Source organism: Leuciscus leuciscus (genome assembly GCF_965113295.1).
Source record: "Leuciscus leuciscus genome assembly, chromosome: 19".
Lineage (NCBI taxonomy): Eukaryota > Metazoa > Chordata > Actinopteri > Cypriniformes > Leuciscidae > Leuciscus > Leuciscus leuciscus.
This window is the reverse complement of record NC_138743.1, coordinates 8,479,752-8,507,163: the sequence shown is the minus strand read 5'-3', so window position 1 is coordinate 8,507,163 and position 27,412 is coordinate 8,479,752. Positions and strand designations below refer to the sequence as shown.

Sequence of the window (27,412 nt, the reverse complement as noted above, 5' to 3'; positions counted from 1 at the left end):
ACTTCAGCTGAACAAGCTGTACAGCCAAAATAAACATCATTGAATAATTTTATTATCACTGTAAAGCTGCTTTGAAACAAACTGTATTGTATAAAGCGCTTTATAAATAATGTGACTTGATGCATAGACCAGTAAGAGCTGTGTATGTAAACCTCACTCCCCTGGTCTCAAAAGGGCCCCCGCCTCCTACGCCAGAGATCCCGGTTCGAATCCCACCCGGAGCGAGTAGGACCGGTTACATTTGGTGCCGTGACCCGGATGGGAGTGAGGTTTAGGTGGCTGTGTGTGGACATAGGCCAGTAAGAGCTGTGCGTGAACCTAACTCCTCTGGCCTCAAGAGGCGCGCTAGCAACTGATGCTAGCGGCTGCGGTCTTTAGCGTCCTTGTTATCACGTCCGCATCCCACATCGGAGACCCCGGGTTCGAAGCAGGTCGAGTAGGACCAGTTACATTGACTTGCCATGACTGTTCTCTTATATTTCAAAAACATTATATAACCATCCAACTAATAAGTTTTAAAAAAAAACATTTCATGATCTACTATGTATAAGTAACATTTTGAGAACATTCTTAAAAACCGGGTAACACATAATCAGATAACTTGAACATTAAAATAACACAAAGAATTTGCTCAGAACTTTGAGAGAACCTTGTCAGAACGTTCCCTGTTATCTATGTTACTATTGTTCAGATGTATAGTCCAGAAAGTGCATTTTTATTTTCCATTTTACTTTGCATGTGCTGTTGTTTGCTATTGGCTGTATTGTTTGTGCATTTTTGTAACATGATAGCAATCAAATGATCTTGTAAAAATGGGTTGTTTTTATATTGTTATGCTAAGGCATACCACATGTTAAATGACAAAATGTAGAGCAGGACAAAGCTTAAGTACAATAGCAAAATAATTTGACATAAAACTACACAAATATTGCACTCTGCCAACTAAAGCAGGATGAACATGTAATTAAAGTTCTGCAGAATATGCTGACTATGTCAAATACTTCAACACATTCCTCCACACTGTTAAATACGACATAAGCTTAGACTCTACTGCATTGACACCATGTATGAATTAAGTTTCATTTCAGATCTGTCTTTTTTTAGGCCTCGAAATAGAGCTTGATTTCTGTCACCTAAAGATTCAGCCTTGGTTTCTCTCAGTGAAAATGTGATGTACGTGCAAGATGGTGGGTAATTGGTCTCATTGGGTTTGAGTTCAATGACTTACAGATGGGCTGGGTGGATCAGTGAGACAAAGCTGAGATGTTTCTTATTGTGTTGTCCATTTAGACACTTTTGGCTCTGGGTAAGGCATGTATATCTTGAAGCACCTGGAGGTAAAATACAAATGTCTGGTGTTATTGTAAATGAGTCATTTTAAATTTTTTCTCACTGAATATTCTGTTCCCCTCATAAATTTGTCACATGTAAAATGGATTGACAACATTTCACATTGACTGCATTAATGGCCACTGCTTTGTGCATGTCCCGTGTTCTTTAGCATGGGTTGTTCTGTGCAAATGTCAAAACTTCCACATGCAGTTCATCATCTCCTATGATATAAAGAAAGTGGCACTCTGACCATATGGGCCTACAGTATGACATGTCAGTGGAAACAGACTATGTCAATACAGATTTTGCTGAGCAACACAAGCTGAGGTGGTGCTCAGCAAAGACAGTTCAAGGTCTGATGATTATCAGATCAACTTTTGAGTGTTCAAATGCCTATTAACCTTAATAATGATCTGGAACACTTCTGCGAACTACTTCTGCGACACAGTTTTATCTTTAAAATTGCTGTTTTGCACAATACAAAAGCATAAAATTACAAGGGATATTTTTTTTAAAGCAGATGAATGCATTCATGCTTGTACTATTTTTACTTGAAATGCACAATATGTTTATCTGGTTCCATGAAATATTTAATGTGGAAGTGATGCATTACCGTTGTGTGCAAGCACGGATATAAAAAGAGTTTATTAAATCATGGATGATATTCCAGAGCAGCTCAGGGTGTGTCATTTTTAGTTACAGCTGCTTTCATTTTTTTTTTTTGTCCCTAAAGAGTAACTTTTCTCAAGACGCTGAGTTCCTAACTTCATATTCACCACTTTGTATTTTGCCTGCATTTACAAGTAAGAAAAGCACCACACATTTACAGTAATATCAACATGTAACAGCATTCACAACCAGTTACTTCCAGTGAAACATTCAGTAAGAGAACATTTCAATTGAGCAAAACTCTTTTACTGTTTATATACAGTATATAGTATGCAGTATATTATAGTTTTGTAATAGTTTTGCTCAATATATACATTTTAATATAACAGTGGCCAAAAGTGTTGTCCAAGAGAGGATATTTGTTTTTTATGACCCTACACTGTATAAAAAAAGTTGCTGCCTTAAATTTTTAAGTACAATGAACTTAGATATTAAAGTCTTTTCTACTTAAATTACATTAAACTGACTTAAATTTTTTAAATATTGTGTAACTTATTAAAAGAGTTAGAGCAATTTAAAAAAACATGTTGTTATAAATTATTGCTCATATAATTTTTTTAGTGTACAAGTTTGATTAAAAAATCAAATATTATATATTATATTTAAATATTTATATATTTTTCTTTATATATTTATATATACAGTATAAGGAAAAACAAAACATTAAAATTGGTTAAGATATTTATTTGACAAAATTATTTTGCAAACTACAGCTGCAGGTTTTAATTTACAATGCAAAACAAAATGCAAATATAGCATACATTTTGCAAAGAGTATACATTTACTAACATAATCAGTTATTAATATCTCGTTGGTTCTCGCTTGCTTTTGCATATCTCGTTGTGTTCATAATTTCTTTGTATGATAGCCTGGCCAAAAATTATGTCCGCACAATTTGGCATGTTTCATTGCATTATCACAAACACATTTTTTTGGGACTCTGACCACAATTACATAATATGATTAAGTCAAGTCAAGTCAAGTCAAGTTTACTTGTAGCGCTTTTCACAATACAGATTGTATCAAAGCAGCTTCACAGTATTAAATTAAAATAATACAACAAAGTTTTTTTCAAGAGGAATTTATTGATTGATAAAATTAAATTAAATATCCCCAAAATATCCCCAACAAATGTTTAATAATATTTTGATAATAAAAAAAAATAAAAAAGGGTAAAGATTTAATTTTTCCTAGGCTGGACATCACTTTTGGCCACTACTGTATAATAATAATATTATATTATATTATATTATATTATATTATATTATATTATATTATATTATATTATATTATATTATATTATATTATATTATATTATATTATGTTATGTTATATTATATTATTATATTAATTTGTATAAAAATATATATTACAATTTCTTATCCCTTTTGCAATATATCCTAATGAATATACACAGCCCAGACAAAAAAAAGTCACTGTTTGGATTTAAATATGCAAATACTTGAGTCTATTGGAGCCATTTTTGGTCAAGACTTTCAATGAATTTAATCCCTGAATATGGCCATGATGGGTCTTATGGTTGTTTAACAAATTAAAAGCTTCACACTCCATCAATTGGGTTAGAAGAACTGTCACCAATAACATGCTAGAAATATAATAATCACAGCAATAATGATCCAATCATAGACTCGTAAGCATTTAAATCCAAACAGCGACTTTTTTGTTTAGGCCGGGGGCAGTGTATAACTTCCAATCATAAGACCTGGCATGACAACATACAGTGTTGTCTTTCTGCTGTCAGTGATGCTTAATTGCCTACATGAATGTAATGAGATAATATATGAGATTCGGCAGGAGGGATCAGGATGCAGGATGTTTCCATGTTGCCCTCGTTGCACCTTCCTTCCCCCTCCACCCTGCAGCGTGAACATTCCTCTGCTTTTACTGCAACTCTCTCAGTATGCGTTTCTGAACAGTATTATACCTATTCTTATCACAGAAGGTTGCAGATATAAAGATCCTCTAAGTGCTTTCAGATGTCTGTAGAAAAACATTTCTGAGTTCAAAGTTCATTCTTAAACTTCAGCTTTAAAGTGAGTGTGTGTGTATGTAGGGAGAAAAAAATGAAAGCGGTGTTAAAAAGAGACCGCTGCAGGAAACCATATTGCTTTGGCTCTCACAAGCTTCCTGTTTCTACCACAGATATTGCAGCTTGAGACACTGTGATTTACTTATTGTTACCCATGACCTCACCACTATATATCACCGCGTGTAAAATAGAGGCAGGGAAATTATTTACAGGTTGTAAGATCATGATAAGCAACAGAGGAAGTAAAAAAATAAAAAAATAATGACCTTCTTATGAAATTAATTATTAGTGCAACGGTTGCTTGGGCATATGAATCATAAATATTACATTATAGATATGCAAATATGCTAGTTTTGTGATTAGTTTCTGATTATTTACAGAGTCCAGCAGTGATATTAGTCAGGTATAGTAGATATATTTCATGATATTCAAAAGAATCACTTACAGCACTTTTAATAAGATCTTTCCATTTGTGCTTTGTCAGTTTCTGCCCCAGGATCTGCGTCAATATGAAATAAGATTGAGGTGAAGAAAGCTGCCACAAAGAACGCTGACTCATAAAGCACATATCAGTTAGATAGCAAATGATGATTTATTTGCCAATCTATCTTCTCTTTAATTTGCCCTTCAAATGGACAATTGATGTCTGGCTATCCAGACCACCAAAGTGCAGCGCTAGACAGAATCTTCCAGCAGTGGAAAACTGAGACCAGATAAAATGTAAATGAGAGATGCTTTTTGTCTTGGTTTTGTCTGCCTTTTTTTTTTTAGGGTCATTGTGCTGTGTTAACATGTTCCCCATTTCATTTATTAACCAAAGTATTTCACATTATCTGAAGAATGTGAGTATAGTTAAGTCAGATCACTCAGATGAGCCACAAAATTTCAGGTCTCATTCATAGTACAAATGGTTCAGGATGAGTTACATAATGTTTAATACTTATTGCCAAGGGGTTTGAAAAACCGAAAACCCCACTAATTTAAAAAGGTCTTTGCAAACTTCAGAATTGCAGTGCATTGTATTGAAATGAGTACTTTTGGGTGCACAAAGGAACAGGGCTCTGATGATGTAACAGACTCATATTGAATTAGTTTTATATGGTGGATCATCCTGCTTCATTGAGCTGATTGCTTTGCAGATGTGCACAGCTGGTCATGTCAGGTCTATAATGATGCTGTTTGACTGAGCAGCCTTGTGGCCACCAAATGCATCTCTCTATCTATCTCTGTCTATCTGTCTGACATTCTATCATTCTATCAATCAATCAATCAATCTATCTATCTATCTATCTATCTATCTATCTATCTATCTATCTATCTATCTATCTATCTATCTATCTATCTATCTATCTATCATCTATCTATCTATCTATCTATCTATCTATCTATGTCTGTCTGTCTGACATTCAATCTATCTATATCTGTCTGTCTGTCTATTGTCTGTCTGACATTCTATATCGTCTGTCTGACATTCTATCTATCTATCTATCTATCTATCTATCTATCGATCTATGTCTGTCTGTCTGACATTCAATCTATCTATATCTGTCTGTCTGTCTATTGTCTGTCTGACATTCTATATCGTCTGTCTGACATTCTATCTATCTATCTATCTATCTATCTATCTATCTATCTATCTATCTATCTATCTATCTATCTATCGATCTATGTCTGTCTGTCTGACATTCAATCTATCTATATCTGTCTGTCTGTCTATTGTCTGTCTGACATTCTATATCGTCTGTCTGACATTCTATCTATCTATCTATCTATCTATCTATCTATCTATCTATCTATCTATCTATCTATCTATCTATCTATCTATCTATCTATCTATCTATCTATCTATCTATCTATCTATCTATCTATCTATCTATCTATTTTTATTTTATTTTATTTTATCACGTAGGAAAATCTTAAATATGCCTATACAATTTAATCAAACGACATCCGCGAACACAATAAAGTATTTTGAATAAGTGCCTGGCACGAGATGTGTCTTTCATTGTTGCTATGCGCGTATCCGTAAGCGTCCTTCATGAATTTTGTGTGGAGTATAGGGGGCGCGCGCACAGCTCCAGTCAGTCCCACTGCTTTGCCATAGGGAGCGCGCACGGAGCGCGATAAGACAAACGAAACGAGAGCAGGGAACGCGGAAACAGTAGAAGCGGTTGACGATAGAGCTGAGGTGCATTAACCGGCGACTGCGGGAAAGAGCGACACTCACCACAGAAACCGCGTTTGAAAGCCCAGATTCTGGGTGTAACAGATTCACTTTTATTTCAAGTCGTCGGATTAGAAACCAGTTTGAGTGGATAAAACCGAATCGACGAGGGAAAAAGGCAGATTCTTTCTCTCTCCGGCTTGACTAGAATTAGTCGGGATTTGAGAATGTCGGGGAGCCGAGAGGAGGAGCGGCGGAAACTCGCCGACATCATCAACCACTGGAACGCCAACCGGCTCGACCTGTTCGAGATCAGCCAACCGACTGAGGTGAGTCCCCGGAGCCGCGAGCGAGCACAGGCCGCACGAGCTCCTGGCTGTCCGTGCCGCGAGATTCATTCCCCCAACACGCGAGATTGTTATAGTGAAAAAAACGTGCGCTTGATCTGTCATAAATTATCTTTTTTTTTTAAATCACTAAGTGGCTCTGGAACGACTGAATCTCGACATTAGGTTTATGACTTATTTCGTGTATTTTTGAGTCAGTTAATTACAGGTTATGCCTATTATAAAGGTGAAGTAAACACACATATTTTGGTATGAATGAGATGCGAGCACTTTTAGCTGGGTCCCTGTTGCTGTTTAGCATTGCATTGGCCTTTTCGTTGTACGATAAAGCGTTTTTTATCGTGCACGAGCCGGTCATTTACAGGGGGAAAATCGGTGCTTGCAGTTTGTAGCAGAGCTGCATGCAAAACTGTCAGATTAGATCAGACCAGCTGCATAATAGTGCGGGATGATGTTGCATGAGGTTGTAGATGGTCCGTTATTGTAATAAACATAAAAATGTTTTGTAGGATGTCTATAGATGTGTCGGTGGCCAATATAGCGACCAGAAACTAGATATAAATGATGTAACTTGAAATGCACCGATGGTTGTGCATTTATTTGCACGGTGTATGTTTTCAGATATTTAAAACGCAAGCGTCATTTAATGTCATGCATGTTGTCATTCTGGTGCATGAGCATGCATTGACTATTTTTGCTTAAATATTAGCCTAGATCAGCGTGTTTTCGATGCAAACAATCGCGCGATCAATGGGGTGTTTAACAAGCATTGGTTTTCTTGAGGACGTGCATGCACTTTGGCACCTGCAGATGCATTGGATTGCAAGCCACTTTTGGTAGAGAATTAGTGTTTTTAGGCGGGCAGTGCATGAATGCTTTGAATGAAGGGGGTTGGGGGTAAAGCATCAGGTCGGGGGTCTCTCCTGCTGATTTACTGGAAACCCCCATAGGCTCTGAGAATATTCTTTGGCCCTTAATAATTCATGCATAAGTGATATTGAGCCCCCGAAGCACCTGCTGATGTGACACAATAAAAGCCTAGATTAGGGTTGTTTTGGTCTTTAGAGGGTGATTAGGAAGAAGTGGACAGTGCATAGGAGAACCCCTACAAGCACCCCCTTTATGAGCACAAACTCCTAAGATCAGCGGGAGTGTCGAAGAGCCAGTGATGACGTAATCGTCTAGTCCTCCAACCAATTGTGACAGCCGATTTGCAAGCCTGCTTCTATTGTCACATTTTATTCACTGGCATACTGTATAGTAACTAGATCGCCAAATATTATTGTTGTTTTAAAACCGTACTGATTTTTTATTTTAATTTTTTTTAATCACCAATGTGCAGATCTACTATCGAGAATTTCTATTGTTGTCATTAGATTGCAAATCATTTATCTTTTTGTTTTGGGCTGTGGCTGGCTAGGGATGTTAAGTTTAAAATGCTTAGCATTTCTCACTTGATAATGAGTTATGTAAGGAGTAATTTATGTAAACACTAAACAGCTCATTAGATAAATTGGTTACTTTACCTGTGAAGCACTGTTGTTTACAGTAGAATGTGCAATGGGATAATTGAAGGGTTCTGCTGGTGCTACTGTATATTTTTGGAGACACAAATGATGTCGTAAATCAGTAGACCAGACGTTAAAATGGACAGATTCTGATTATCAGTCTATTTCTCTTAACGTCACCTCATTAGCTCATAGATGCATGCATGAAAATATGCATTTTGAAATGCTAACATGTATGTTTGTCCACTTGGATATTCTAAGTTTTAAAGAGAAAAAGTGTAATTGCATGCATTTGGGCTGCATTTGGATTCATGTAAGGATTTGTTTTGTGCCTCTATCCTGAGTAGTGCAAGGATGGACTCTGCTGTTCTTTCATTGTCAGTTTTAATATCACAGTCATTTGGGATTGCGGTGTGTTTACAATTCAAATTTGGAGATTTTGGGCTGACTTAAAAAGTGCCTTGTTATACATTTAATAAATAAGCAAGTGTGTTTAGCTAAGTCATTTATTACATTAATAATTTATCATCTTGGTTTTCTGGGATTGCAGTAGGGATGGTTTTGCATGTGGCATCTTCCTGTTACATACAACATTTCATGTTTGAATATGGATAGTGTTTATGAAGTCTGCTTACTTCCTGTAGCTCCCTCTGTTTATTAAACATTACAATGTTGCTCGTTTGTAATTTGCTTTTTTAATGAAGCACCTACTAAGATATTAAATGGAAATGGAATATTTTTTTTAATATGATAACTAAAAAGTTACAAGATAAGATGATTAAAGTATGACATTTTTCACAATCTTTCATAAGATTATTTGAGCTTTAAGAGAAGATACATAAGGCAATTGTTTGTAATAAGGCAACTGAATGGTTTAATGAAACACATTTGATTCCGAAATACAAAAACCAAGCCTTTCACCCGTCAGCACAGTGTTTATAATAGAATGAAGGAACAAAATGAGGCATGCCATCATTTCCTGTATTTGCATCTGTCATGTCCACCAGAAACAGTTGCATGGCCCTCACTGTCCCCTCCCTACTAAAACCTTGTGATTCCATTCCCATGTGTCTCACACTGGCTAAGATTGGCTCTGTGACAACCGTTTTGGCAAGTGTTGGATGCCCATTCCATGGCTGAAAAGGCAAAAAAAAAAAAAACACAAAAGATTATGGAAATGATTATCTAGCAAAGCAAACGTCTCTGGCTTTAGATTCCAGAATACTTAATTTTCGTCACTAGAATAGTACGTTCTCTGGCCGAGATTTGTAGCTGCACGTATTTTGCGCAATTAATTTGTTTCGCACTAATCAGTTGTCCCAAAAGGTGGCAGGCTGTTTTTTCACAGTAGAAAATGAAACTAAAGAGATGAAACAACAACAAAATACCAAACACTGTGTAACGAAGTTAAAGGATCAGGGCAAAAGGAGGCGGGAACCGGCGAACATTTGACAACTTTATTCATATAAAATAAAAAGACACACACATAAACAAAACACAACTTAAAATAGTCCAGGCCTGGTCCTCTCTCTTCCTTTACTGTCATCGCTCCTCCTTTTATGCTTCCGAAGATCCTTCGTGAGAAACCCGAGACTGGTACGGCGCGCAGCTGACGCGACTGGCTTCACCCCGTTCCCACGGCCCTCGGCCTCGTCCTCGTTCTGCTTCCCACAGACCTCAAAAACAACAGACGCCCGCATTGAAAAGATAGCCGTAACTTTAATTTTAAAAGAATACAGACATTTGATAACTTCTGGAGAAAAATAGCACAGACACTACTGCCAAATGATAAGTATGGTGAAAAGCGCTATACAAATAAATTTGAACTAAATTGATTGAAACACTGGATGAAGATGAAACTTTCTAGAGTGCATGTGTCAACCGCCTCCGTTTGCACACTCTATCAAGTGGAGTATACTTTGAAAGGCTACATGTTCGACTGTATGCATACGCATAAAAAACACAATTTGTTTTGTCCAATGCGAATCGCACGCTAGTAAATCCTTTCATTATAACCAACAAAGTGTAAACATGATGTAAATAAGAGATTCATTGTACAATTAAGACACCTTTTTTTGTATAACGGGAGTTTTCGCGAGATTGCAGAGTTCAATAAGCTTGTGCTTTATTGAGAGGCTCTTCTTTTGCTTTCTGTTTATTAGGCCTTGTCCACACTAGTACGTTTTCGTTTGAAAACGCATCTTTATCTCTCCGTTTTGGCCATCCGACCACACGGAGACAGCGTTTTTATTAACGAAAACAAAGCTTTTTGAAAACGCTCTCCAAAGTTGATGCATTGGAAAATGCATTTTTGTACTGTGACAACCCTAATGTACAGTATTAGTCAAGGAAAGCAGGCTGTTCAGAAGCTAATGACGAATGATTTAGATATTAGTTGATCTAAAAGCAGAAATTATTACATTTCAGTTCTGCAAGTTGTTTATTGGACAATTAAGCATAAAACAAATCAACATTCCTCAATCTCTAGTATTTGTGTCCTAGAGGGTATACCTTTAAAGATTGTGACACAGATTGTTACACAGTCAGCATATTCTTTCAGCATATAATGTGTAGCTCAGGGTAAAGGTGACGTGAAAGAGTAATCAAATCAGGTTTTCCCATGGTAGTATCTTCGCTTAACCTGATTGTTCCCAGCAGGTGATAGTTCAGTGTCACTTGTGGACGTGGGAAAATATTTGCGTATGCAGACTCACTCTCTCTTCCTCATGGTTGAAGCATCTAACTGAATGGATTTAATATATAATAGTGCTAATTTGGCAACCATTTACACTTGTTGACTTTATAGAGAGCTTTAGATCTGATATTATGTTTTTAAGTCTCTCTGCATGTTTGCATAATGTGTTTATGATGCACAATTGCTGATAAATAACTGTTAGTGGAGGCAGTGGCTATGTAGTGTTTGTAGGCAAATAGTGTTCTTGTGTGCAAAACTTCATCTTGTATAATTTTATACTCCGTGATATTAGAGAACATTAGATGTGACTTCTTTGCAGAACAAGCTCTGCATTAGGACATTGCTGCCTTTCTGGTGGATTATAATCACATACTGCATTAAATTAACTTTAATTCTGATTTCTCAGGGCATCGGAGACTCAAGTCTTTGTGTTCAATGAGGTGCGCAAGCTAAAAGATGCAACTTTTTGGTGGGTATGAAAATGTTGTATTAGAAATGAAGAGGCTTTGTCACCTCAACAGCGTGTGGCTCTCTGGGAAATCATCTCCATGGTGATTTTCATGCCTTTAAATGTGCACAATCTGAGCCTGGATTTCCTTCTTTTTTTTTTTTTGTGAGAAATGTACTGCGGTCTGCGCTGTAATTGTGTAGGTATAAAACTCAAGAGGTTTCCCTCAGCAGTAATTTAAAAATCCTAATCCATGGTTCCCTAATCTGAGGGGATTTTAATGCACTTTTGGGTACATCATCAAGAATATCTGTGCTTTATCTGTCTTTTATTTTTGCCATGGAACTGTCTCTTATCACAAAAACTCCCATAAAATGGTTAGAGCGGATTTTTCCCCTGTGTTGGCGTATTTCCTGTTAAAACAGGAAAGTAAGGGCGAGATGTTTTTGATTAAAATGGTGTTCAGAAAATAACATTCAGTTTAAATTACATCACATTTGACAACTTGTACCATGAATGAAAGAGATGAAGACGCTTTCAAAATACGTAAATTCTATCAATTTTCTTTGCAAACTATTGATGAATGGGAAAGGACGTAAAGCGTTAAAATGTGTTTAAATATTTTTGGTCCATTTTGCTAGAAGACAATTAATATATACTTGTCTTTTTTGTCAATTTAGGATTTCACTAGTATATAGGCTCAAATCTAACAGACATGGACTGAAAGCTATTTCATGAGGTTGTTAAAATATCCCATGTTTAGCAATTTCCTAGTTCTGATCCGTTATGAAGTAATTTGGCATTCATTTATTATTCAGAATGTTTTATGATGAAATCTGCGTTTCTAAATCTCTGTGATTCTCTGAAGTTCTGTGACAGGTTCAGGTTTTGGCTGGTGTTTTTCTCTGAACCTTTAGCCGCTGACTGAGCTCCTGTGCAAAGGCTGCGTGTTGAATCATAACAAGTGGCCTCACGTGGTGCAGAGGGTGGGGTTGCTATCGGAATCATTGTGTTCCACTCTCACGCTTTTCCTCCTCGTACAGCGACTGTATTCCACTCGTACACACACATGTGCTTCACCCTCCCTCCTGCAAGAGAGCTTTGAAAAAAGCTAATCGGCTCTGTTGTGCAAGTTCAGCGTGAGAGGTTGTCAACAGAGAATCAGAAATGGTACCACTTTTTTTCAGTACAAGTACTTACATTTGGGTACTTGCCGATACCAAGTACCAATATGAGTACTTAATAATACCATTACAGTTCTTCTAACAATGTTTAATTTTCATCAGATGTTTTTCATTCTCTGACTGTAACAAAGTAAATATGCCTTGTATAATCAAATTGCTTGTGTTAAAGAGCTATTTCTCACCCCTTCTCTTGACAATTTTGCAGACCATAGTTTGCAGTCTACGCTACTTTTATCATCATTGCTTATCTTAAAATATCTCCAAACGGCTGACATTACTCCTCCTCCCACTACCTTCTCAACTGACGATAGGTTAGGCTAATGTCAGGTTGCCATAAGGGGCCGTTCACAAATCGCGTTTTTCGCGCGTGCAAATTCGTTATTTCAAATGTAGGCGAGGCTCGTTTTCCAGGCATGCCTATGTTCATGGTTGCATAGCAACGACAGACGCCACGGGAGCGCAAGCGCTTGCGGAAAGAAGGTGAAACATTTTACAGAAACGGTGCGGCCGCGCTCTCCATGCGTTTTTAGCCGCGATATGTGAAACGTTACGTTAAAGTGGTAACGGGTGCAGTTGTATCGGGGGTAGTTTTACGAGCGCTATAGTACATGAGCACATTATTGGATCGACACCCGAGTACTGGTGTCGGTATCGGTGCATCCTTAAGAATTGGTGTTAACTTCACGAAGTAGGGCTGCAGCTAGTTTGATAATTGATTTATAAATGAGTAATCTTTAGTTTTTCAGTAATCACATTAAAGTTACTGTTTATATAAAAACATCAGTACTACTTGCATTGTCTTTTGAATGTTTCAGTTATGGTTAATTTGAATGTGGTGTTCAATAATAAATTTAGTTTGTAGATCAAAATGATGAATACTGTATATGTATCCTATGTTTTCGAAATGTAATGATTATAGCGAAATTTAACTGCTTTGTTTTTCTTAATGGAAATTTATAAGAATATAATGGAAAAATATAATGAAAAGGAATTTGTTTTTACCTATGAAATGCTTTTTAACTAGGCCTACCTTTTTATATATATATAATTTTTTTTTTTTTATGTTTTTAACACAATGGAATTTGACTTTTTGATTATATTAGCTATGTTTCCATCCAAAATTGCAAATTAGCAAAATTGGGATATTGCATAAGACATTAGCGAATAAAGCACCGGTTCCATCCTATGTGTCCAAGAGAACAAAATCATCACTTCCTGGGAAATTAGCACAAAATATCTGTAATAAAAAGGAAAGTTGTTCAAATCGGGGAAGCCATTGTGGCTCTTTATTCGTACATCATAAATGACTTGTGTTTCAGAGCGTGTAGATGAAACGCAATAAACACTGTCATGTTATCTTGCGTTCAGAAGCGGATGTCTGGTCTTTGGGAATTCAATCGTGTGAGATACTTCTGGGAGGTCATTATACCCAACCATTTTGATGACCGAATTTGGCTCAGGCATTACAGAATGATCAAACCAACATTTGGGATGCTGTGCAATGAAATTGATCCGCTGGTTAGTCCAGTTATCTAATCACAGTCTTGTGACTTCTCTGTTGAAGTCACATGAGTTGACTTCTCTATTCGGTACATGTGTTTCTGTCCAAAATGATCCGCCTCATTTGAGCGCAAAGGTATTTTCATGGGCATGCACATTTTATGGGAATTTATGCACATTTTGGTGTTTCCACCCAGTGCTTTTTATGCGAAATCCCAAAATTCACATACAAATAAGTGGATGAAAACTTTCTATTATTAATTGAAAATATTAATTATTAGTTAATTTCACAAAGGCCAAATATATATATTTTTTAAAGCATGTCAAAAACATGAATTAGTGCCTTGCATATCTTTGTGCATATTAAATGGACTACAAGTAGCAATTCAGAAGCATGTTGTTTTTATAGTATTTGATGCATATAATGCATCACCTATCCACATAGTCCAAGATCAAGGCACCTAGATTTCCTTCATCCACCCAGTGACTTTGATCCTGTTATTTTTGTGAGGTGGTTCTGTGGTTTGTGCACACAAACGCCTTATTGTCACAGTGCTGAATGGCTGTCGTTAGACTGGATGGATGTCCTGTGAATGGGAGGTCTGATCCCAGCCCTAGCCTTGGCCTGTCAGTCTCTATTAATCTCCTGGGAGGCCCGATGGTCAGTCAGTGGCCGCTCCAGGGCTGACCTGATTGGCCATCGTCCCCGCCAACAAACACCCATTGTGCGCAGACCCGCTATTCTTGTGTGCGTGTATGTAGTGTAGTCACACACAGGTGACCTCACAGGATCAGACGGCTTTTCAGAGCTGTCGACTTGTTTGTTTGTGCTGTTCTTTCCAACATGCTCTCTCATCAATTTACAACCACAGACAGACTCTTTTATTTCAGTTAATTCTCTTTTTACATTCCCCAGACTCATTGAATGAATATCCTAAATTTAGGCATGAATATGCTTTTTACAATATATAATTTTAGAGTAGATCTCTGATGGTATTGTTTTGAATGCTTGGTGTTGAGAAATCTGACCCATCATCACACCCTCCTGAAGTCTGTTTCTAAAGTGCAAATGTTCCTCAAAGCGTAGCCAAATATTTTGTGGTGTGTTGCACATTTTGGAATGCATCTTTTGTTGTTACACTACGCATGTGTCCTCCCATGAGCGTGAAACTCTCTTTCGGTTGGCGAGCAGGCTGGAACGCCTTGTCCAAGTTCTCTTGACCGCTCATGAGGCCTGTTCTTGTTTACTGCATTGGTTTTTTACAGAAAGTACTTTGATGGTGCCTTAGTACAGTTATGTATCAAATGGTAAAACCATGTATATTTTATTATTATATATATTTCTTTAAAATGTTATATTAAAAATAACAATAAACAGGTGCTGTTACCAATGTGAGCCATATCATTCTCAATATTTGATTTCATAATATTGTGCGCTCACTGTGCTGCCATGTCCTTGATGGAGATATTTTTATGCAGATTGGATCAAAATGTAATCCAAATATAATTAAAGTAAAATTGAATGTTGGTGGGATTAGCCGTAATGTCAAATAAGGTTGATGGGAATAAGCCTTTTTCTCTCATAATTAAGGAAAACTAAGCAAGTGGAAATTCCATGTTTGAGGCACACATTGGCCCGTTTTCATTGGTCTGGAATGTTCCACACTTTCAACTCTTTCAGTGTCCAGTCTTATTTTCTGTGTGGTCGTCAAACAAGGGCTGGAATGAGGCGTCGACATAATCAGTGGTTCTCAAACTTTTTTGGCTCTCAAAAAATATTTTTACGCACGCACGCACTCTGACTACCAAACAATTTCACTAAAAGTTATAAAAATGGAAAGATTTTTTTTAAATTGAAAAACCTGCAATGAAAAACACATGTAATAGTTTCACTTTGTAATATCATCGAATCATTGAAAAACATAACAGTAAGAGTAAATAATAAATCATAACTTTTAATATAGATAAATATATTTTTTTTAATATTTCAGTGATGCTTTGGATGAACAATATATAACAGCGCTCAAAATATATTTGACAGCGCCTCACGATCTCACCTTCTTGTACGTCTTCTCACCGGAACAAGTGCAGCATTTGAGCGGTTGTGATGGTTGTTGATCATACAGCTGAATGAACATATTCAAGCAGCTACTTTAATCTCCTGAATGAACAAAATATTTCTGGATTTACACTTTAAATAATTCGATTTAAGCCGTAAATTGCGGCTGTAAAGTGACTGAACACACCTTTCCTAAATAGGCCTACACTGCACAAACCTTATCTTTTGTCATGAATAGTATCATTAGGTACAAGTTTGTACATAGATTTAGTTATTATTTATTTTGTAAATTAACCAAATGATTAATTGGCTATTCAGTAAATAGACAATAGATTCACCAGAAAAAATTAATCGTTAGATTATTCGATTAATAAGTTCTAGCCCTAGTTCAAACTCATTAAGTCTAAACAATCTCACCCGGTCGAAATAGGGTGTGGATTCACTACCCATTGTGTTGGTTCATCCACGCTCCCCGTACGACCGCGATCGTGTATTATCTTTGAAACTGTGAGGTATAGTGTTCCTGTCCTTACTTCAGCACAAAAGAGCTTCACATTTGGTTGGACTGAGGAATGCCCATCACAGAATGTGTGGCTATGACATCATTACAGCTCGTTGAAAGGTCCATGGTACAGCGCAGTGTCTGCATTATTACTTCAGTGCTTTTGAGTGCGAAATGTGGTTTCTCAGAGCACAATCAGGCCGTATCATGCCGGCTGATATCACTGTTGTTGTAATGCGTGTTGCACTGAAAATGGCCATTGTTGTGCAATTTTGATGGCTGATCCTATATGACCTCGTTCAGCAGCAGATGGGTGCATATTTACTAGTAATACTAAAACAAAACACTTGAGTTTTGAGAGTTTTGTGCATGCAAGAATTTTTTGTATATTCAGTATTTTGTCTTGCATTAAGGATGCTTTTGGCTAAGAAGTTTGCTCTATTTAATGCATTTATTGTATTTAAATCCATTTCACTTTATTTTAAATTAGTGCTGAAAAAGATCTACTGATTCAGTCTAAAAAGCATATGGGTAAAAAAAAACCCTGTGCTCGTAATCTCTGCTGAATTATGGGGGCCGAGCTCGGCTGCTGAGAGGGGTTGAGGGAAAATGACCACAGCGTCAGCTCCCTGTTTGTGTTGGACAGAGGAGATAAGCAGAGCCATCCTGTGAGTGTGTGTGCTGGCCTTAAGATAACACTGGAATGAGAGTTCAACCACAGCAGAAAGGCCTCCTGCTCTCATGGGACGGAGAACGGGGACGGCCCTGTCAGCTACTCGCTGTCTGAAAGTGCTCTGCTAAATCACAGCCCAGGAAATGCCTAATGACTGATGATCCCGACTGGCGTGGAAGAACCACAGGCCTCAGAGAGGATGTTCTGCTTCCCGAATCTATTCGTTTGCCTCTTAAATGCATTTAGGATCTCACTAAGGAAAAATTTTCTAACTTTTTGTTTTTTTGGTCTAAGTTTTCAGTGACAACTAAATGTAGGGCTGGATGATTAATCAAAAGAATGTGTTCTTCTACACTCGAGCAGCTCATGATTTCAGTGTCTCAGAGCGGCTCGGTTCGCAGTAAATGCTGCTCCACATGAGCTCATCTCTCCATGTGCTTCGTTTGAATTGCTAATAGTGTGTATATGGGAATGCAACATGCACCAACCATCTTCCCAAACTTGTAATGAGAATTAAATATTAGTATTGTAATTATTACATTTACATTTTTATATGATATGTTGATATATAATCACAAAATGTTGGACCAAATTATGCAACCCTACAGACAAGAACAGCAGACCTGAAGCTTTCACAATTTTTATAGAAAAATCACTATTACATTGTTCCCCATATCCTGTAGCCCTAACTAAATGTGATTTTTGATCATTACATTTGAAGTGTGACTTAACAGCTTTTTTTTTTTTTTGTCCAATGAAAATCGTTTTGTGGCTTTTAGTTGTTTAGTGTAATTGTTTTAGTGTGTTAGGCAAGTTTTAAAAAGTATAGCCTACACTTTTAAAAAGTACTTCTCTCCTAAGGTACTTCCAATACCATCTACAATCGACTGGCAATAGCAAGTAGCAAATTGTGCTTTTGGCAGGCTGTGATGTAAAGCCTATTATTGGCTAGTTTATAATGAGGACGACAATCCTTTTAATCAGTTCTGCCTTAATTTCCTGCGTTTAGTCCATGCAGACCACCATAAGGCCAATAAACAGTGTTAGCTTGTGTTTTAGTCCATTAAAATTTTTTGAATGTTAAATCCAGCCTGAAAAAGCAGATCTTTCTGCATTGTAACAGCCATACCTGAGCGGAGCAAGTGCTTTCTTTGGCAGTCGTCCGGGCCTTTCCGTTGTAGCTCTCCACCCCGCCAGGGCCCCGAGCAGGGGGGACGTTACCTACCGAGAGCAATAATATTGCAACAAGTAGACAATGCATGTATGGGAGATGACCTCTGCAGGGGAGAGTTTCCAAGTACAGCACCGCCCCTCAGATGGTTATTGAACTAGACTGCGATTTTGACCCCAGAGAGCGTCTTTCGACATGAAAAGCAGCTCCTCCCTGCACAGATGTCTTCACTTCATCTGTTTCTGTTTATGAAACCTGCTCTGCCCAATTTGAAATCACATGTATAGATGTTACAAGCATGACGTGAGCATCGTCTCGGCTGCAGATGCAGGGACAGACGAGGTTTGCGGGCCTTCTGGGTGGTTTTGTAGGTGTGGGGATGCGGTCCACTGTATGCTGTCTGGTTCTGATGGGTGGTGTAGTGCTTGGCGTGAACCTTGGGGGAAATCCTGCTTGGAAAAATCACTTCCATATGGAACGAGCAGTCCGGCTGCAGTCTGGCTTCCACAGACAAGCAGGGAAAGGAGGTGTTGAAAATGGTTGGGTTTTGAGATGCATTTATGAACCGAGTTGTTTGTTTATAAACTATTTAAAGTGAACGACTGGCACACCCTCGTTGTGTGGCTTGAATTCCCCTCTATAGTCATTGCATTCATTGACTGGAGGAGTAGCTCATCGCCCCAGTGTGTGGCCGTAATGAAAGTTTAAACGAGGCTTGAGTTTCACCTCTTTGCAAAGTTTCTCTGTTTAGTCACACACCGAGTGTTAACTTTGCTGAAGCAAGCCTTCGAAAGGATCATTTGGATGCAATCTGAACAATAATCGTTTCCTGAATAATTGTGAATTAATCGGGCATAATTGGATGCGTCAGCAAACAAAATGTCCTTACCGTACAAGTCCGCTCAAGGCAGATGTAATAGGACTGTGCGCTGTTGCATAATTTAGAGGCCTTGGTGTGTGGGTGTTTGTCACTAGTTGAACCCGATACTGATGTGTACACACACACACATACACACTGTTTTGGATCTGTCAAACCTATGAGTTTGCACATGTCCCATAGGTTTTCCAAAATGCAAAAAATATTTTTTTTGCATTTCCCTCATCATAAATGTTAAAGAATAGTCAAGTGGAACTCTTTTTCTTCTGTGAAACACAAAATTTGTTTAGGATTAACACAATTTTGTTAATGTTTTTGAACGAAGTCTCTCATGCACACCAAGCATTCATTTTATTTTATTAAAAATACAGTAAAACAGTAATATTACGGTTTAAAATAACTGTTTTCTATTTGAATATATTATAAAATGTAATTTATTCCTGTCTTGTGATGGCAAAGCTGAATTTTCAGCATCATTAATCATTACAGTCTTCAGTGTCACATGATCCTTAATGGCTTGTTCAAATCCCCGTCTCTTAGTATTAAACCTTTCATATTTTAATGAATCTTCAAAAATACTCATAAACTGGTTTAAATCAGTCTGATGAATCCTTCACTGAATCAGACTCACCCACTGAACTGTAGGTTTTCATTACTTTCAGTGATGTCTGTCTCAAAACAAAGTGAGTTTTGTGTATTTAAAGTTAACCTTTAATTATTATGATTACTGACTAGTTGTTCATTCGATGACATGTTGTTTATTTGCAGTTGATGATATTTTTATAAAAGACACTAAGATAAATTGGATGTGTATATGTGACCTTTCCATTAAAGGTTAGAACCATCTGGACAGCTACACCTTGTTTTATGACTGCGTTTACATGACGTGACGTCCATGATTTCACGTTGACTGTATTCTGGAGTGTGTCATTTTCTTGTCTGATTATCCCTTGTCCTGTCGCACCACAGGTTTATGTTTTTTCAGCTGTAATGACACGGTGTGTCCATGATGAAGGTTTTATAGGAGAGATCCTTGTAACTTCCCATGACTCATGGCTGAATTGCAAGTGTCAAGGGAAAGAAATCTCTCCCACTCTGTGATCGGTAGAGCATTTAAATCTTCTGCCACTTAACCACTGGATTTTATTTAACTGGGGACTATATCCTCCCCTCAATTTACTGCCAGTCTGAGCTGAAGGGGCAGTTCTCATCAGGCCCAGTGGCCTTGTGGGAAGATTTCAGGAGCGAGGTAAATTACTCCAGCTCAGGAGACAGTAAATGGAGCGACACCCTTGTGATCGCTCCGGTTACAATGCTTCTACTGTAATGCCGTGGCCTAACCTTGCTCCTCTCATTTATTAACGCACCCGTCATCGCAGTTGAGTATTTGCCGAGCATGATTTGTGACATTGCTGTTGTTGGGGTAATAAATTACACCTACCCGCTCTGTTTCGTATCTGGTAACTCCTTCAACCAATCCAGACTGAAAATGAAAGAGTAAACACTAGGTGTTATTGAATGGCAGATTCATGCTTATGTTTAATGTTCAAATAAATTGAGTCCCGATACTGTGTTCTGTTTTGATTCATGGGTTATTTATAGGTTTGGTTTCTCTTTAAGTGTAAAGTGCAGGAAGTTTCTGACATAATTGTACACAGTCGTATGTAGTCATGCATTGATCATCCTCAGCAAACATTTACTCGGAAAGGAGACTCCTTCGCTCAGCTGTTCTACTCCTACTGAGCGCTCAGCGATGGGAGGGGTGGGTGTGTGACGAAGGCCATGAATCCACAAGAGATGACAACTTGCATCTGGAATTAATTACCGATACTGATGTGAAGCAGGCCCTTTATCGGAAAGACTGTCATCGGCTTCACAATTGGTGTTGTTTTTACTCTAGAGACACCATGCCAGGTTAAAGTGGGAAAATGCTAACTTTAGCCTGATAGCAGTAAAAGCGTACGTCCAACCCTCCTTGCAAATCGCCGTCCAAAGCCACGCCTCCTAAAAGCATGAACGCACACAGCAAAGAAGACTGGAGACAACGTTACTGCAATACATCATGTGTCATTCACCGGTGAGAAATCTTTATAGTACAGTTAGTAACACTACAATACCAAGCGTAAACAAATTCTTAAAAACAGAATTAGATGCAGCAAGTTTTTGGTTTGTTTAGCTAGCAAAACCTTTCAGTGTGTAATAATATTTCTTGCATGACAGGGTCTACTTGGCTCCGATGAAGATATATAGATCTTAGATCCTTTGCCAGTGCCACTTGTTGTCGGTTCAGAAGGAAAGTTAGGTTGTTGCTGCCATTCTCGCCCTGTCTGCACAGCGTACGGGAATGCGCTGATGACTTATGGCCTGCAAACACACATTGACCGACAGGGAACACATGCTATAGGACCGCTCGGACCGAACACAACGATTGAACGAACATTTTATGGTCTTACGCCTTCCACAGATGACATTTATAAAAATACATTTAGACCGCTTAACCGAGTGATCCAACCATCCAAGTTTTTTCTTAAAAATCAACATGAAATCAACCCTATTTTGTTTATTTAATGTCCTTATTTGCACATGATTCATCTGTGCATGTTCTTATAAAGACAAGTTTATACATCAGAATGCATTCATTCGAAACATTTAAATCACCATAATCACATTTTTGTTTAGTAGTTTGATCATTCAAAGCATTTTAGATGGTTTATTCCTATTTGGATCATAGCACATTTATAGCGGGAGAGTATATTTTTATGATTCTTCAACGAATATAAAGTTCAAAAGAACAGTGTTTATTTGAATCTTTTGTAACATTATAAATGACTTTGTTTTCACTTTTGATCATCCTTCCTGAATAAAAGTTAATAAGAGTTTTAAATAAGAAAAAATGGGAGTGTAGTTTTGTTGATCCTATCAAATTGGGTAAAATGTTAATTTTCTTTTGGAAATGTGCCACACGGGAGCCAGACGTGCTGCAGATGTCATTTTATGTTGTCTTTAAGAGGTTGTCTTTGAAAAAGCACAGGGTATTAAAGCACTGAATGAAAAATTTCCAAGACTGTTATTTTCTCCTTGTACTTTGTAGTGACTGAGATCAAAGTCTCCTTTGTGCCTTTTGAAATTCACACTTTGCGACCTTGATTTTAAAAACACGGTGCAAAAAGAGCGAGGTGGAGGTCTGTGTCTGCCTGCTAATGCCGTGACAGGAACACAAACACTGATAGCCTGTAAATTGTCCACTTTTTTCCTCAGTGTTTTGATCACCTCAGTGAACACCAATGGCCGCTGGGGAGCTCAGGCAGGTGTGCAGGTCCTCGCAAGCTCTGCTTCGGCTTTAACATGTTGGGCTTTTTTTCCATAAGATCTGAGCTGGTTTTAACAATACATAATAAAGAGCAGACCTTCATTTCATAACCCTAACATTTTCAAAACAAGTCAAGATGAGGAAGAAAAGGTAAAAACACATTGCAGCTTGATTCTTTTAATGTAGATGTACAGTATTATTCAAAAGTCTAGGGTCAGTAAGATTATATTTTTTGTCGAAAGAAATGAATATTTTTATTTGTCATGGATGCATTAAATTGCGAAAATTCAGCTTTGCCATCACAGGAATAAATGTCATTTTATATATATATATATATATATATATGTATATATGTATATGTTTATTACAGTTATATTAAATTGTAACAGTATATCACAATATTACTGTTTTTACTGTATTCTCGATCAAATAAATGCAACTTTGGTGGGCCTTCTTTCAAAAAATTTTTTAACGGAGTTCTCATTAAACTACAATCTACACTACTGTTTTATAATATAAAAAAATTTGTTTTATTATTTAAAATTATGAAACTCAAACATTTAAAAACATTTATTTTTTTTTTTAACAAATATAACTGTTGATTTATAGAATTAGTGGTCGACCGATATTGGTTTTTTGATTGCCGATATCTTAGAGAGCAGGATGGCCGATATTAAGCCGATATTTTTATTATATACTTTATATTTATTTTAATCAATATTTTATAAATTTTTAAATAAATTAGAAAACAAATCTTTAAAATAAACATGCTTATACTTTAGATGGCAACTTCTTGAATCTGCAATCCTATTACAGTATTTTTCACAAATAAAGTAATTGTTTAAAAATATATGAATATGTGAATAAAAAGGAAGTAAACACTGTAATATTGCACTCAGTAATCTGGTAATATCGTGCGCACTGGTAATCATATTTTTTCAAATAAAGACAAGGTAACGCTAATATTACATACAGCACACAGTGAAAACGATATGAATATGACACAGTGGGCAACTGGATATAGCACAGCATATTTTAAAATACACTTTACTTTACACAACACTTTACTTTTTCGCATACCATTTACTTTCTTTGTTTACCAGTTCTGTCTAACAACGTATTAGATATGACTGACAGCGATCGTAAACTAATGAAGACGGAGAATGAGTGAGCGCTGTGTGATCAGGCGCTGCTGTTTTCTTCTCAGGCGCTGGTGTTCTCTTAAGAAAAACTTATCGGCCGATGCCGATATTTTAAAAGTGCCAAATATCGGCCGATATATCGGCCTTGGCGATATATCGGTCGACCACTATATAGAATAACTCATACCGTGAGATATTGGTTACTCTCTCTAAATGTAAGACTTGCAGTGATGGATGTCTAATGATATCTGATGATCGTAATGCGGACATCTCAAGTGTTGTCGTCTGTCTTTTGCTCTTTTTGCCAAATCATCTCAGGGGCAGCGGTCCAGCACAGCTGTGAATCCGTCTTCTATGACCTGGGCGAGGATGTCTCTTTTGTTTAACAAAGCACACTGAGCTAATGGCATTACAAGCTGCTGTGGTTAATGGTATCTCAGCAAATGGGCTGGCTTTTCCTCTAGTGAATGCCTGGCAGAGCTGTGCTTCATTTGTCAGGACGTTGAAGGATGATGGGCAGTGCTCTCCCTTGTAGAAGAACCATGTGGATAGACTTCATATGTGTTTTTGTTCTTTAAAAAACCACTGTGGCCCATCAAATGGACCGCACCAGCTGTCTAGTTTTGTTAACCACGTCCACCTCAGATGAACCTCGTGAAGTAGGACTAGACATTGTCGTCATGTATTATGAGGATTTTGATGTTTTGATTTCTGGAGACCTGTAAATCCAGTTCTGTTGGAAAAGTCTTGGGAGTCTGACAGATTTATCTCTGCTTTATTAGGCCACAGAAATCCATGCTGTTACAGAGAGAACTTCTGGTTAGTGTAGTTCACAAACTGTCTCAGTTCAGTGATAGTGAGTCATGATAGCGGAGCTCTCTGCGAGAGGTGGCAGATGTTATGCTAATCTCTAAATGATAAGCGAAGATCTTTTGGTTGTGCTGGAATTTCTTCGGAGCTGAGATCAGCACCACTTGAAGATAAGACCCTTAAATAGATTGAGAATCTTATCGTGTCTAAATTGGTTTAACTGTCTCATTCAAGATTTCGCCTCAACAGTGTCCTAACCAGCAGTGACCACAACAAAACATTGTGTTGGTCATTTGTGGCCTCTGTTTGACTGATGCACTGGGTTGTAGTGAAATTTCATTGGTTCAAAAAGTTATTAAGATGAATTTAAGGATGTCTGCAGTCTGCACTACTATTCGTGTCTGATTCACAGATTGCCAGTTTGATTAAATGATTCCTATTCAATTTTATTTCAGTTTTGTTTCCAATTCATTGGGGCATGTTTCAGATATAATGTCTGTTTTGATTTTATATGAAAGAAATTCCATTTAAGCTAACGCTATAAATTATACAAGTAACCTTGGCTTCTAGAATGTAAAAAAAAAAAAAAGGATTTATCCTGGAAGTTATAACTAGACGTTGATTGATTAATCACGAATTCAGTGATTGATATATCAAACTGATTCAAATGGTTACTTCTGAGTTTGAGTGTTTTTGACTGATTCATTGAAAGTATTGGCTCAGAAGACTTGCTTGTTCTTGATTCAAATGTTGACTTCTGATTTTGTGAGTCCTTTTGAATGATTCATTCAAATGATCGGCTCATAAGAGTCACTTGTTTGTGATTTAAAAGATAAGTTATGTGTTTGAGTCTTTTTGAATGATTCATTGAAAGGAATGTTTCTTAAGAGTCACCAACTGAATTATAAACAAATGACTTCCATGTTCATGTGTCTTTCTGAATGATTAATTGAAAGGATTGGCTCTTAAGAATTACTTGTTCTTGATTCAAAAAGTAACTTTTGTGTTCATGAGTCCATTGAATATGTTTGTGAATGTGACCTGCACTGGTTGCACACTGGTTTTGAATCACTTAAAGGAACTGGCTACACTTGTTAGTGGTTTGTCTTGGGATTTTAAACATTTTATATAGATATCATTCAAATTTATATTTATATTAATTGGAAATGTGATGTTATGTTGTACTGTAAGTATGTATGTATGTATGTATGTATGGTGTGTGTGTGTGTGTGTCCCTAAATACACAGCCCTATTCCTATCATTCAAATGAGCTGTCAGTTTTCACAATTGTTTAAATGGCCTAAACCAACCCCAACCTTATGGGTGTATGTGGTTGTTGTTTTTTGTCAGCAGAAGCGTGCTCATGTCATCCCCAGAGCTTACCCACGGTCTGCAGACACGTCCTTTCCTTTGCAAGCTCTGGCCCTTGTGGCCTCCATCTTGCCCTTGACCGACCCAGCCTCTGTCTGACTCAGTTCTGCGGAGCATCTGCCTCAGCTAAACCTCTGATGACGTACATGTTATTTCAGCAAGAAAGCTGCAATATATCAGCAGAAAAACCTTGTGAAAGTCCATTAATGTCATTTTCATAGTTGAGTCTCACCAGTGAAGAACAGCCTCTCGATCCTTCAGTATATCCTTTCATTATTTTTTCCCCCCGTCTTGTCCTGCTGAGCACTTTGGCTTTTCTTTCAGCAATTTCTGAATTAAGGAGTCGTTATTTGACCTGGGTTACACAGACATGACAGAAAGAACACGTCCCTGCGGTCTTCTGCTGCCGTCATGGCCCACCCATGATTGATTCAGGGCTTGTGGCCTGGCAGAAGCCGGTCTGCATGGGAAACCCTCTTTATCAGAGATAGTACAATAAACAGTGTTCAGGGTCGTTAACTATTACTTATACTTAATTATTCATTTAGCTTCTACTTTCTATCTAGGTAACCAAAACAGTGTCATCTAAATAGAAATGGGAGAAAAAAAACAGTGTGTCATCTCATAATAGTGAATGAGTAATTTATTCAAATTCATTTTTATATTTGTAATATTGTAGCCTCAGAGATTGCTACTTCTTGTACATTGATACTTTCGTTCTTGTGCAGATATGAAAATGAATGTAATAATAATAACCTTCAGGGAATAGTCCTGGCATCACAATCCACAGTGATTCACACAAACTAATGCAGCCTCTGGCTAAGACCTCACAGAACTGCTCTAGGGAAAGCAAATGCTACATGGAGAGAGATAGAGAGACCTTGATGTTGTTCCTGTACGCCACACGTATCCTGACCCGACCGAGCCGTCTCATTGCTCTGTGTATTTGTGCAGATGATTAACAAATGAACCCAGTCTCCCTTTTTTTTTTTTTTATTAACCAGGAAGGTGGAGAACGAGCACAATTCCATGATTCATCATCTTCTCTGGGTTTTAAATTCTTTGCTCACACCTTTGCATATCAGGGGTTTTTCCAGACCGCCTTTTTTATTTAAAGCATTAAAACAAATTAATGTTGAGGTAAAAATTCGTCTTCGCTGTGCTTCATAAAACAACCCATTTGGGCTTGTTTCATTGCTGGAATGAATTGTATACATCAGCAGGTGATGCTCTTTATTAGCTTCTAGGGATGTGCAGTACTGTAACTTTTAAGAACCGTAAAAATCAGGACATGGACCGCCTATCAGCTAATTTCACGTACAGGTGTTACTGTAGATTTATTGCCATTTTTCTGCTTAGACATGTAATAGTAATGTACTGTTATCGATCAATAACTATTGACAGGGTTCTTTCAGTCATGAAAAACCTGGAGTCATGGAATTTTAAAATGGCAATTTCCATGCCTGGAAAAGTTTTGGGGAAAAAACCACCAGATGGTTTTGGAAAAGTTATAGACATTTGTTTCACAAATAACTGTATAATAAAATATGTTTAATTGATAGTTTTGGTTAGTCAAATTACAATACTTAATAAACTGTTC

At 37.4% G+C, this 27,412-nt stretch overlaps 1 protein-coding gene across 8 annotated transcripts in view; it reads left to right on the top strand.

Moving 5' to 3' along the window:
- Positions 1-6,172: 6,172 nt before the first annotated feature.
- afdna (afadin, adherens junction formation factor a) overlaps positions 6,173-27,412 on the top strand; it is a gene marked incomplete at its 3' end in the record, with an annotated part of 115,343 nt that continues 94,103 nt past the window's right edge. For 4 of the 8 annotated variants that reach the window (XM_082146597.1, XM_082146598.1, XM_082146602.1 and 1 more), the window contains exon 1: positions 6,173-6,544. In XM_082146597.1, coding sequence (XP_082002723.1) covers positions 6,443-6,544 — 102 coding nt within the window. In that variant the 5' untranslated portion in view covers positions 6,173-6,442. The remainder of the gene's footprint in view (positions 6,545-27,412) is intronic. The other 4 variants (XM_082146599.1, XM_082146601.1, XM_082146600.1 and 1 more) reach the window with 1 other exon arrangement.